A 13,267-nucleotide genomic window follows, 5' to 3' on the forward strand; every position below is an offset into this window, starting at 1 on the left:
CACACCAAAGTCTCTGTGATATTCTGGTCCCCAGATATTTTTCAAGTTCTTCCTTCAATGTAATGTAGACAACAAAAATCTAGGTTGCAGTGATGCACTTTCAACGGAAGTGAATGGGGCCAATCTGTAAATGTAAAAAAAACTCACTGCCACAAAATGGAAACAATTTGTGTGTTAAAATGATTTTAGTGTGATAAAATTGCTACGTTACCATGACAATGTAACTCCCTGTACCAAACCCTGTAATTGTGCAAAAATGACAATTTAAACAATTTACAGCTCAAATCATACACAACTTGTAAAGAATTTAACTAAGTGCTTTTATAAGATTATAAGCTTAACATTTCTGCCTTTAAACCATCCAAAAATTGGCCTATATTCACTTCCATTGTAAGTACCTCATTGTAACTTCGAAAAGAAGGGTTAAAATAAATGTTTGTGTTAATCTTGTATTGAACCTGGAATCTAAAAAAAAAATGTGTGTGTGTGCCGGTGCGTATCATACACAGTGCGCTTGATGTAAATTTTGTCATCTGCACAGTATGCATGGACTGTACTTGTGCAGCCTAGTTTTACTAGAAACACGGACAGTCCGCTTGCGGTTGAATGTATTAAAATAGTATCACAAAGTAGCCATAGTGCATATGTGTTTTATGTGCATGTGCATTCAATGAACTCATGGTAAAAAGAATAAACTTTGAAAGGCTGAGCACTTCACTGCTTGCAAGGCAGATTGGTACATGGAAATAAGGAGTATATATCCTAGCCTTTAGGGTTTCAGTTCTTATGAACAATTGTAGTAATGGTGATGCTTGCTTTCATCACTAGAAAGCGCAACTAATAAAGTGATAGATAGTGTTTTCAGAGAAATAGAGGCTAAACTGCATAATGCTAAAAAGCAACAACAAACACAAAACGAATCAATGCACAAACAGTGATGTTAACGAAACATATTTCATAAATCCATAAAGAACACAGTGTTCTGAGGGGTTGGATAAAACAGCACCAATGAACACAAATGCCTGGAGGAAATAACGCTCATGTGATATTCCAGTCAGGGATCGGTGTGTTCTCTGCCCAGCTGGGCACAACAAAACATTTGAGCACAGCTAAAAATCTGAGCTTTCAGATATTTTCACTAACAACTTGCTTTGCAGATTTCAACCTGTGCTGCACCTGGATTAGCTCAACAGAAATTTAATCTTTCTGAGAAGACAACAAATCTGATTTGAGAAGATGCAATGAGATGTTCGGAAGCCATACCACGGAAAAGTTAAATATGCAGAGCTGTTTTTTGAGGTGGTACAAATAGTACACGATAGAAAGCGAGATATGTGGTCAGGCTCTCAAAACCAGACAAAAATGCAGAACTCGACACAGAAAGAAGAACAACTTCAAAGGCCAAATATGAACCAACAAATTCTCAGCCACACTTGGGAACCAACACAGAGATGGTTAAACCCAGTTGCCTACAGAAAGTTCAGATCACGTAAACAACCTTTTAGTGACAGAGGCTAAAAACCACTTTGACTACTTTCTGTCCTATATCAGACACCAGATTAAAATGAATATGGATGCCTGCCAAATCATTGTATGTTGACAACAGTAGGCCTTAAAAGTGAACAGTTGGCAAACTATATATTTTGGATTATCGATGTATGTATCTGTGTATGCTTTTTTTTGCAGATATATCACATGGTAACGAGAAAAATTTTGTTGACATGTATATATACCCATCAAAACTACAGTGTATACTTTTTGTGCACAGTAGAAATCTGCAAATTGGGATTCAGTCATTTTGTTAAAGGGATATTTCACCCAAAAATGAAACTTCTCTGATAATTTACCCACCCTCATAGCATGTGAGATGTGTATGACTGTCTTTCTTCAGCAAAACCCTTTTGAAGATTTGTAGAAAAAGATCCAGGCTCAGCAGGTCCATAGAGTGGGAGAGGATGTGATTAGATATTTGTAGGTCCAAAAAGCCCAGATAACAGCATAAGAGTAATACATCCTATCTCCAGTGGTGACATTCAAGTTCTCTTACGAGAGGTTCTCTCGTATTGCGTAAGCTAGCTTACGCTACGGGAAAGATTAATCTTTTCTGAGATATTGAAGCCAAAAAATTATCCTTAAATTTGTATCATTTGTCAACGCAGTGCAGCAACTGCAGACCTTGATCGGGCTAGATAGCGAGCTCATTGGTTGCTCTGCGGCAACTGCTGCAGCCTATAGACAACTTGCGTGAACTCGCGCCAAATGAGAGGCGCCCGCGCGCTCACTGTCCCAAAGCCCGCCAGAATGGGCGTGGCTAGGGTGCATATAAGCACAGTTCGTAGGCTGGAACCCTGATTTTCATCTCTTCAGCAAAGCTCTTCGCATCTCTGAAACTGCAAGAAGCCGCGTCGCCGTTCGAGGGGCATCAAGCAAGCTTGGACAGCGCTCGAAGAAGCCGGCCGCCGCTACCTTCAGCCATCCTGCGAGCTACGCCATCCGGCGACGTATCCTTTTTAAAGCAAACTAGTTCTTCAGTGAACTTCACAAAAGAGCACGAGCGTCTTTTTAAAGATGCCTCGCACCTGCGGTTCATGCCGTATCCCTCTCAGCGCCGGAGACCGCCACATCATCTGCGCTCTCTGCCTGGGACTGGGGCATGCAGAGCTCGCCTTTGCTGACGGCGGATGCGACGTCTGCGAGGAGCTTCCGATGTCGACCCTGCGGGCTCGACTCGAAGCGCTCAGGACCGAAGCCGCCGCGCAGCCTTCTGTTTCGCCGTGCCGGAAGAAGCGCCGCTCCCAAAGGCTGCCGGAACCGGGTTTAGAAGCGACTGTCTCGCCGGAGCCTCTCCCTCGAGCATCGCGTTCACCCTCCCCGCCCCCCCGGGACGCGCAGTTGCCGCAGAGCGGCCGCACTGCTGCCACCTCGGAGAGCGAGGCGGAGGACAAGGGCTGCTGTTCCATCATGGCTTCGGACAGCGAGGAGTGGTCACAAGCCTCCTCATCGGCCCAGGAATCCAGCAGGACCCGCGCCGGAGTCGAAGGGGAACTGATACGCCTCCTCACACAGGCCATCGACCACCTCGGGCTCGAGTGGTCACCGCCCCCTGAACAGGCTCCCAACAGACTCGACGGCTGCTTTCTTCAAAGCCGTCACCGCGCGGCGCCCGCGGCCCGGGCCGCTCCCATCCTGCCGGAACTCCACGCCGAGCTCTCTAAATCGTGGAACGCGCCTCTCTCGGCCAGGATTCGATCCCACGTCTCCACCTCTCTCGCTTCAGTGGACGGCGCCGCCGAGAAGGGCTACTCTTCCATCCCCCCGGTCGAGGATTCGGTAGCAGCACACCTTTGCCCGCCCTCCGCGAGGTGGCGGTCTAAGCCAGTGCTACCGTCTAAGGCCTGCAGAACTACTTCCGCCTGTGTTGGCCGTGCCTATTCTGCCGCCGGCCAAGCCGCATCTGCTCTGCATTCCATGGCCGTCTTGCAGATCCTCCAAGCGGACCTTCTTCGGGAATGGGATGAGAAAGGCAGGCACCCAGAGGCTGTTACAGATCTAAGGAGCGCGACTGACCTCGCCCTTCGCGCCACCAAAGCTGCAGCTCAAGCCCAAGGGAAGTGCATGGCCTCGCTGACTGTAACCGAGAGACACCTGTGGCTAACGCTAGCCGACATGGGAGAAGCTGAGCGCTCCACGTTCCTCAACGCGCCGCTCTCTCCGTCCGTTCTCTTCGGTTCCGCGGTAAGTGGCATTGTTGACCGTTTTTCGGAAGTCCAGAAAGCCACCCAAGCCATGAATCTCTTCCTGCCTCGCCGCGCTAGCTCATCTGCAGGTCGCCCTCGTAACCAGCCTCCTGCACGGGCATCTTCACAGCACCCAGCTCAACAAAGCCAGACTTCCCAGCGTCGACAAGGGCGGCCGCCCCAGATCGCGCTCAGACAGCCGCCGCAGACCGCCGCCTCCCCGCGGGCCTCGGCCTAAGATTGTGCTGAAACCTGAACAACCGAAGTCCTCCTAGCTTTGTTGAAAAAACGACGGCTCAGTCCCGCCGCGGCCGGACCACCGTCAAAGCTTCGCCCCCTGTCAGTCCCCTTCTCTCAGGCTACTACAGTGGTGAATTCAGCAGCCAACAAGCCGGTGTTACTACCCGCTTGCCTGCACTCAAACGCCGTTTTCACGGCGACACAAAAACATCTTGTAAAGAGCAAACATGTCTTATGTGTAGAAAATGTGCCCGCAATCCAGTGTTCACCCCTACACACAAGCATTACACTTCCCGTGTCCCTATCAGAGAGCAAACATGTCTTATGTGTAGAAAAAGTGCCCACAATCCAGTGTTCACCCATACACACAAGCATTACACTTCCCGTGTTCCTATCAGAGCACACTCACATAAAGCGGGCACAGCCCGCTCGAGTGTTAGAGTCAATAAACGCGCCCACGAGCCCGTGCGCGCTTCCCCTTTCTGCCCGCTCTGTCACACGGCCAGCAAACACCTCTCTATGTGTAAGTCCCGTGCCCGTCACTATGCTCGCGCATCACTTAACAGATGTGACTCTTTCCCCATTCATCTCAATCGGGAAGTCACTCACAGAACAGCATGTCCCTGCTGTCTGCGAGCAGTCATGCATAAGCACAATAAGCGCGCTCACACATTCTGTTCAGCCCGCTGTGTACGGCAATCAGGGCGACTCGGCCATTCACCCTCTAACGTTACGCTTCAAAGCGTGGGAAGCTATCCCAGGGATATGCAAATGGGTGTTAAGCACAATAAAACAGGGCTATTTGCTACAGTTCGATCGCCGCCCTCCCGCTTCAGGCGCGGCTCGAAACTACTGTGAACACGGAAGCAGCCTGCATGCTTCGTTCAGAAATAGCAAACCTTCTGTGCAAAAGGGCCATAGAGAGAGTGCCACCTTCACTGAGCGAGTCAGGGTTTTACAGCCGTTATTTTCTTGTCCCCAAGAAAGACGGCGGCCTCAGACCAATATTAGATCTCAGGGTTTTGAACAAGGTGCTTGCAAAAGACCGTTCAAAATGCTTACAATCAGGAAACTCCTCGCGCATGTGCGCCAGGGGACTGGTTTATTTCTCTCGATCTGAAAGATGCCTATTTTCAGATTCAGATAAATCCCCGTCACAGGCCATTCTTGAGATTCGCCTCGACGGTCAGGTTTATCAATACACCGTCCTTCCGTTCGGCCTGTCCTTAGCACCCCGTACTTTCACGAAGTGCATGGATGCGGCGCTCGCACCCCTGCAGAGTCAGGGCTTGCGAATTCTGAACTATTTGGACGATTGGCTGATTTTGGCACAGTCACATACGGAGCTTCTGTCTCACAGGACAGTTCTCCTCAGTCATCTGAACAGTCTGGGTCTTGCAGTCAATTGGACCAAGAGCTCACTACAGCCCAGTCAGGCAATTTCCTTCCTTGGAATAGAACTAGACTCTGTGGCAATGACGGCTCGTTTATCTACACGGCGCGCGCTTTTCAGATGAACTGCCTCACGCCTCTGAAAAAATTTCAGAGAGTGTTAGGTTACATGGCCTCAGCCGCAGCAGTACTTCAGCTGGGTTTACTGTGCATGCGCCCGCTTCAGCATTGGCTAAACACCCGCGTCTCGCCGGGCGTGGGCCACAGGCCGCCAGCCGATCAGAGTGACTCAGACCTGTATATCAGCTCTGCAGCCTTGGACGGTGGCCGAATGGTATCAGCGGGGAGTGACGATGGGAGCTGTATCTCGCTGCAAAGTCATCTCGACAGACACGTCCAACACGGGTTGGGGTGCGGTCTGCGAAGGCTCGCCGGTTTTCGGCCTATGGTCAGTTCAGGAAAAGCTCCTTCACATAAATTGTCTGGAAATGATAGCGGTCGAGTACGCGCTCGTGCGCTTCCTCCCGGTCATTCAGGGTCACCACGTCCTGGTCCGTTCGGACAACAGATCTGTGGTATCCTATCTAAACCGTCAGGGCGGTGTCAGATCCAGGAACCTCTTCCATCTGACAAAACGCATACTAAGTTGGTCCCAGGGCCACCTGCGCTCGCTGAGGGCGACGCACGTGCCAGGCCACCTGAACGACAGCCCAGAAAGACTGTCCAGAGACAATGTTCCCCCAGGGGAATGGTCCCTGCATGCTCAAACAGTCCAGAAATTATGGCAAATATTCGACAGAGCAGAGATAGACCTCTTCGCGTCAGAAGAGAACTCTCACTGCCCAGTATTTTTCTCGAAAAGCGAGGACGCACTGGCCCAGGACTGGCCCAACCGCCCACTTTACGCCTTCCCTCCCGTCTCGCTATTGCCACAGGTAATGCAGAGGATCAGGGAAACGCGTCACTTGGTGCTCCTCATAGCCTCGCGCTGGGAGAATCAGACATGGTTCCTGGAGCTTACGCAGCTGTCACTGACAGCCCCGTGGCCCATCCCAGTGACAGCAGATCTCCTCTCTCAAGCTCGCGGCACGATCTGGCATCCCCACCCAGAGCGCTGGGCGCTGCACGCGTGGGTGATCAACGACTACCCGTCGCTTTGCCAGAAGGAGTAATGAACACTATCATACACGCTAGAGCCCCTTCCACGAGATGACTCTATGCGTCCAAATGGTCAGTGTTTTCAAAATGGTGCACCGACAGAGACTTGGACCCACGGACATGTGGGGTGTCGTCACTGCTCGTGTTTTTACAAGAGCTGTTGGATAAGGGCAGATCCCCATCCACGCTCAAAGTGTACGTGGCGGCCGTCGCGGCGTTTGCCGAACCACTGCACGGCCAGTCACGGGGAAAAAACGAGCTGGTCATCGCTTCCTCAGGGGAGCTAGAAGGATGAACCCCCCGCGCCCCCCATCGGTTCCTATCTGGGATCTTTCTGTAGTTCTCGCAGCTATGAAAGCCCCCCCTTTCGAACCGCTTGAATCCGTGGATTTGAAATACCTTTCACTCAAAACCGTTTTTCTGACTGCCCTGTCATCAGTTAAACGTGTGGGAGACCTTCACGCGCTGTCTGTCAGCGCTGCGTGTATGGAGTTTGGACCAAGCGACTCCAAGGTCATTTTAAAGCCTAGACACGGCTATGTCCCCAAGGTGATCGGTACTCCTTTCAGAGCACAGATTATTTCCCTATCGGCTCTGCCAGCATCCGATAGCGAACGCGACACAAATCTCCTTTGCCCAGTCAGAGCACTGAGATTGTATACTGCGCGCTCCGCCTCTTTCAGACGCGCTGAGCAGCTTTTCGTTTCGTTCGAGGGCGCACCAAGGGTCTCGCCACCTCGAAACAGACACTGTCTAGATGGATAGTGGACGCTATTGCTGCCGCGTACGCGTCGAAAGACCTGCCATGCCCGTTAGGCATTAGGGCTCACTCCACCAGAGGCATGGCCTCCTCGTGGGCATGGTCCAGCGGGATTTCCATTCAGGACATATGTGTGGCAGCGGGCTGGGCTTCCCCATCCACCTTTGTCAGATTTTACAATCTGGAAGTGCCCGCTCTGCAGGCAAAACTACTAGCGGTTTAATACGCTACAGCTCCCCTGGTGAGCTGCACTAATGGGACACATTCCACACAGACCGGCACCGCCGCTCTGTTTTTCCCTTCCCACTATGTGCTTATGTATCACACACACACACTGACCCGCATTCTTGCCGGCCAAATATTATTTCCCCACTCACAAGGGCTCCCCCGGGTCCCCCCACCCCCCTGGGGCTCATGCAGTGGATGCTTGGCGCGCACGGCGTTGACAATGGGTTCCCATAGCGTAAGCTAGCTTACGCAATACGAGAGAACCTCTCCTAAGAGAACGTAACCTCGGTTCTCTCTAGATGAGGGAACGAGTATTGCGTAGCTGGCCGTGCTCGCATCACGAGCGATTTTCGCTTCATTCAATGAAAACCAGGGTTCCAGCCTACGAACTGCGCTTATATGCACCCTAGCCACGCCCATTCTGACGGGCTTTGGGACAGTGAGCGCGCGGGCGCCTCTCATTGGGCGCGAGTTCACACAAGTTCGTCTACAGGCTGCAGCAGTTGCCGCAGAGCAACCAATGAGCTCGCTATCTAGCCCGCTCAAGGTCTGCAGTTGCTGCACTGCATTGACAAATGATACAAAATTAAGGATAATTTTTTTGGCTTCAATATCTCAGAAAAGATTAATCTTTCCCGTAGCGTAAGCTAGCTTATGCAATACTCGTTCCCGCATCTAGAGAGAACCGAGGTTACGTAGGTAACCGAGACGTTTTATAAAGCAAATCGATCACTTTGTGTGTGAATTTTGTTTTTTATATTTCAGCACTTTTTAACTATTAAAGATTGCTTCCAGTCAGGCTCCTATTTTTCAAGCCCGTTGGCGTGTTCCTTCAACTAATTGGTTGTGTGTCTGTCACGTGTCAGTTCATGTGCCATCGTGCTTACTTCACAGGAGCACTCGGGTAAATTCTGCCATTCTTCAACAAGCGATCTTCTATAGTTAAAAAGTGTTTAAATGTAGATATTTTTTGCAAACAAAGTGATCAATTCGCTTTAGAAGACATTAATATCACCACTGGTGATGGATTACCCTTATGCTGACTATCTGTTCTTTTTGGACCTACAAATATCAAATCACTATCCTCTCCCATTCTAAGAACCTGCTGAGCCTGGATCCTTTTTAAAAATCTTCAAAAGTGTTTTGCAGAAGAAAGAAAGTCATCCACATCTCAGATGGCATGAGGGTGAGTAAATTATCAGAGCATTTTCATTTTTCAACTATCCTTTTAAGGCATACTGTTAACTGACCAACCACTTCCACCTGTTGGACATAACAGGAAACTGCGATGAGATGTTGCTAGTGCTAGTGATGGCAACAGAAGCACAAGTAAGCAGAAACTTAAATGCAAGACCATTAAGATGAATGACTTCATTAATCAGATTCAAATCAAACTTTAGAATACAGTTTAGGCCAAAGGTCTCAGCTCACACACACAAACTGTAATGAATGAGATTGGTATGTACCTGTCCTCACGGATATAGGGGCTCAGGTAGCGTGTGGACTCTTCCTCATGGCTGCTCTGCAGGCTGCTCTGCTGACTACTGTAACACAGAGTGTCAAATCTTTATCAGAACATTAGAAATACACACCAGACTGATAGACTTCCTCTTATGAGAATGAGACAACAGATAATTTGGACACATTGTAACAACTTATAATAACGTCTGAAAACAGATACTCACTAAGCAAGACAAACAAGACTGAAACACAATGTAAACAGAGCTTTAGAGTGTTCTGTTAACTGATGAACCAATTAAAATTGTACACGTTAAACAAAGCAATCTAATGAAAGTGTAACAGAGATGCAGTGTTTACACTTTTGGGAGGAAATAAGCCTATGAATGGCTTTCTTATATTTATCTCTGCACATTATGATGGGACAGGGAAGGACCAAATTATCCAAGCACAAGTTAACGTGCAACCATTCAAGATCCAGGCCTGAGTAGACTAAACCATTACAAGAATGTTCTGTATTTAGTGAATCTTGTCCGTTAGATGGCAGCAGAGAGTGTTCCATTTTTTCTGTCTGTAAAGCACAAGTTAAGTTCACTCAACAGCATTTGTAGCATAATGTTGATTACCACAGAAAATAGAAAGAAAGAAAAAAATGACTACTTACAGAAAGGCACTTATATTGATAATGAATGGGGCCAGGCCATAAACATAAAAATACACATAGTTTCGAAAGTATTGCCACAAGACGCAAACTTTATAACATGATTTTAGTGTTATAACGTAGCTTATTGGACTTATCAGCATTACGTTTTCATAGCAAAAAAGTTGTAATTTTGGATATAACTTAATTCTGGATATAACACAGTTAAGGTAAATAAGCAACATTATGACACAAATGCTGTCAATTGAGTTTAAATTGTACTGAACCTGGAAAATTCCTTTAAATCCAACCCTAAAATGAATGATAAAATATTCACAATTTCCCCTTGTGTTAAATGTACAGTGAGCTGTTGTCACAAAACTTACAAAGTTCAGTTAAAATGTCCTGCAACCTCTAGTCTGTGCATTTAACCACAATAGTGGTTCCTTGGGCTCATTTCTCATTTCTCAAAAGGAAGCAAAAAAACAGCCTAACACCACATGACAACAGAGCTCTAGATCAGTTAAAACTGGTGTTTAAGAAGGTTTTTTTTTTACAGGCAAACACATGACAGCTCATGTTTCACATGCCAGACCAAATCAAACAAACACGGCAGATTTATACATTACAAGTCTAAATTTAATTACTAAACCTGAAATCTCCAAAACTAATTTCAGATGTGATAAGGGTTGTAAAAACGAGTTAAGGTCACAGCACAAATAAACTGCATGTAAAAAATGGAGTCTATTAAAAATTGAAAACACTAGTGAAGTCAGCATTCCTGGCAGCAGCAGGCACCCGCTTGTTCTTCCCTTCAGACTATAAATGTCACAGTCGGGACTTCAATCCTTTCTGTAAAAACGGAACACACACACACACAAACACACAACGCATATGGCACCACAGACATGCTCACACTCCGATGGCTCAAATGAAGTCAAGCACATTAATCATGATGGACAGTGGGAATGGAGAATGGATAAGTTTAATGTGCTCAGATCAGGCAGTGCAGGATGGGGTGGACTATAGACAGGGGTTCAAGATGGATGTAGGGTCACATGCTCTTACAGACCTGCTCTCACTGCCATGCTCTTTTTTCTCGCCACCTCTGAGCCACTTGCGTAAGAGGAAACGTTTGCGTTGGGGCGAGGCACTGGGCGTGGAACATCTTGACCACGTAGCATCCTCGTCACTTGATGGAGTGATTTCGATGGATGGAAGCTGCAAGTATTCCTTGGATGAGGATCGCTGAAGCTGTTCCTTCTCCAGCTGCTCTTTTTCGCTACAAACGTTCTTCATACGTCGCATTTTAAAGCGCTTGCGACGTAGCGATGGGCTGGATGAGCTGGACAGGGCCGGATACCCCTCGGATCCATTGCAAATCCTCGGATCCCCATCGCCCGGGCCTTGGATCTGCAGCGCAGGCAGCTGCAGGGTCTCGGACATGGTTCTGCTTGAGCTCAGTCTCACATGAGTCCAGAACCAAATACAGAAGTGAATCAGAAGCAGCAGATATCTCAAAGGGTCCACACCTGCGTTGAGCTGAGTTTAGCACTTCCTGCGAGACGGGTCAGCACTGACATATTTAGTGTTATAGAAGATTTCCTTTAAAAATCTTCCATCCAGAACACCAGGGCAACACCCTAGAGGTCAGAGGAAGGTCAAAGGGTGTGCTAGGTGGACAAAGCCTACATGCACTCGTTTACAATCAGCATATACTCAAACTTTACAAGAAAAAGGACTTTCCAGAAAGGAAAGGGAAAAACACACAAACAAACCAGAGCAAGTCTATCACACACTGAAAGGAAGCATGACAAATTTGATAAATCACACCCATGCTTTTTCCTGCTCTGCTCTGGAGTTTAAATGTAAAAACATTTGATTTTGAAGCTCAATTTCACACAGTCAGTTTTTACATACAGGTCAACAACTCACCTGTAAGTAAAAGAATTTGAGCATGCAACAAATATGGGCAACAGGATATTCTGTCACACTGTAAGGCTTGTGATTTGAATACATAGTAAACTATAATAAGTAATAATTGTGCATAAAAAAAAATTATAATACACTTTCCTCCAACACATCCTGCTTTGAAGTTTGCATTCTTTGTATTGAGCTTAAAGGTCAATCGGAGACCTTTACATCCTCAAATCAAATGTCAAATGTCTTTTTGTTATGTGTTCACCAAAGTTGACTACATCTTAAAGGAATATTACGGGTTCAATACAAATTAAGATCAATCGAACAGGCAGATGGGCATTTGTTTCGTAATGTTGATTACCACAAACATTTTGACTTGTCCCAAAAAATGGGGACAATCCATAAACATTTAAATTCTCACTGTTTCAAAAGTAAAGCCACAAAATGTAAACATTATACCTGTTAACATAATTTTTGTGTGATAAAACGACTTAACCTTTTCTCTGTAAAGTTATATCCAATTTTACAACTTTGTTGCCATGACAACGTTACACCATAAACACCTTAAAAGCTCAAATAATCAATACCTTTTTAAAAGAACATTTCATGTGGGTGTTTTTCTAAAATTATAAGCCTTACATTTCTGCCTTTAAAAACTGGCCCAATTCACTTCCATTGTAAGTGGCTCACTGTAACTTCAATTTCGATTTTTGATTTTTAAAGAAAAGGAGGGACAAGTCGAAATGTTTTGTAAGAATTAACATTATACCACAAATGTTGTCGACTGAGCTTAACTTGTACTGAACTCTATATATTCTGAACACTGCAAAGTGTTGTCCAAGCATTGCATCCGTGAGTCTGTTTATTGCCATAGTGATCATATCTTGTGTTTAATGGGATAGTCCACCAAAGTTTCACAGAGGGACACACTGCTGCATATTAATCAGGGTCGCAGACATGAATCATGCAAAGTCCTCTTATTTTTGAGCCTGCCATGCATGTCAGTTAACATAACAGGCTTCATGTAGCTGCACTAGAGTGTGTATAAGGAAGTCAGGCATAAAAAAAAATGCGAGCTTGTTACAGGCAGAAGAGCAGCAATCCGCAACCCACTGAGGGCATACACACGGGCTGCCCATCTGCCTGTTCGACGCATCACACAATCTGCTGACTGACCCCTACGGCGGTTTAGTAACATGCCACACACTGTTAGATTAATCGGTTACTGCTCCACTGAAGATGAGCAATTTTCTTGTTCTAATAAAAATAAGTCTCGGCAGGCATAACCATTGCAATACATGGCAAATGTATTACGGTATTTCGGTACCCTCAGTGTAAAATCAACCGATTACTTACATAACAAAGAGTCACGCGTGCCCCTCGGGGGCTCTGGAGCATGCACAAGGGCGCGCGCGCGCACACAGCACTGTATGACAGTGCCTACAATGAAATTGTATGATCTGTAACTTCCTTAAAGCATGCGAGGCTCTAAAACGATGTCAGAAAATCTGAAGTTAGAAGTGCATGTAAAGTAATAAATGTGCAGTTGTCTATATTCAATGCATGTATATCAGTCTTGCGTGACATTGTGGCATACTTGATGCTCATAGAAACATAGAACATCAAGCCATCCTAACTGTGGCTTAATGCATAAATGCATAATGCAAAATTTAACACAGCTATTTTGCAACACCCAAATGCATGAAAATATCGTATATATGTAGCCTTTTCTTA

At 46.6% G+C, this 13,267-nt stretch overlaps 1 protein-coding gene across 2 annotated transcripts in view; it reads right to left on the reverse strand.

The window, feature by feature from the left end:
- Positions 1-11,059, reverse strand: part of gramd1ba (GRAM domain containing 1Ba) — a 58,967-nt gene extending 47,908 nt beyond the window's left edge. For both annotated transcript variants that reach the window (XM_052117406.1, XM_052117405.1), the window contains exons 1-2: positions 10,686-11,059; positions 8,982-9,056 (exon numbers count right to left, since the gene is read on the reverse strand). In XM_052117406.1, the coding sequence (XP_051973366.1) occupies positions 8,982-9,056; positions 10,686-11,059 (449 nt within the window). The remainder of the gene's footprint in view (positions 1-8,981; positions 9,057-10,685) is intronic.
- Between the last annotated feature and the right edge of the window lie 2,208 nt (positions 11,060-13,267).

The sequence above is a fragment of the Xyrauchen texanus genome, chromosome 44 (assembly GCF_025860055.1).
Source record: "Xyrauchen texanus isolate HMW12.3.18 chromosome 44, RBS_HiC_50CHRs, whole genome shotgun sequence".
NCBI lineage: Eukaryota > Metazoa > Chordata > Actinopteri > Cypriniformes > Catostomidae > Xyrauchen > Xyrauchen texanus.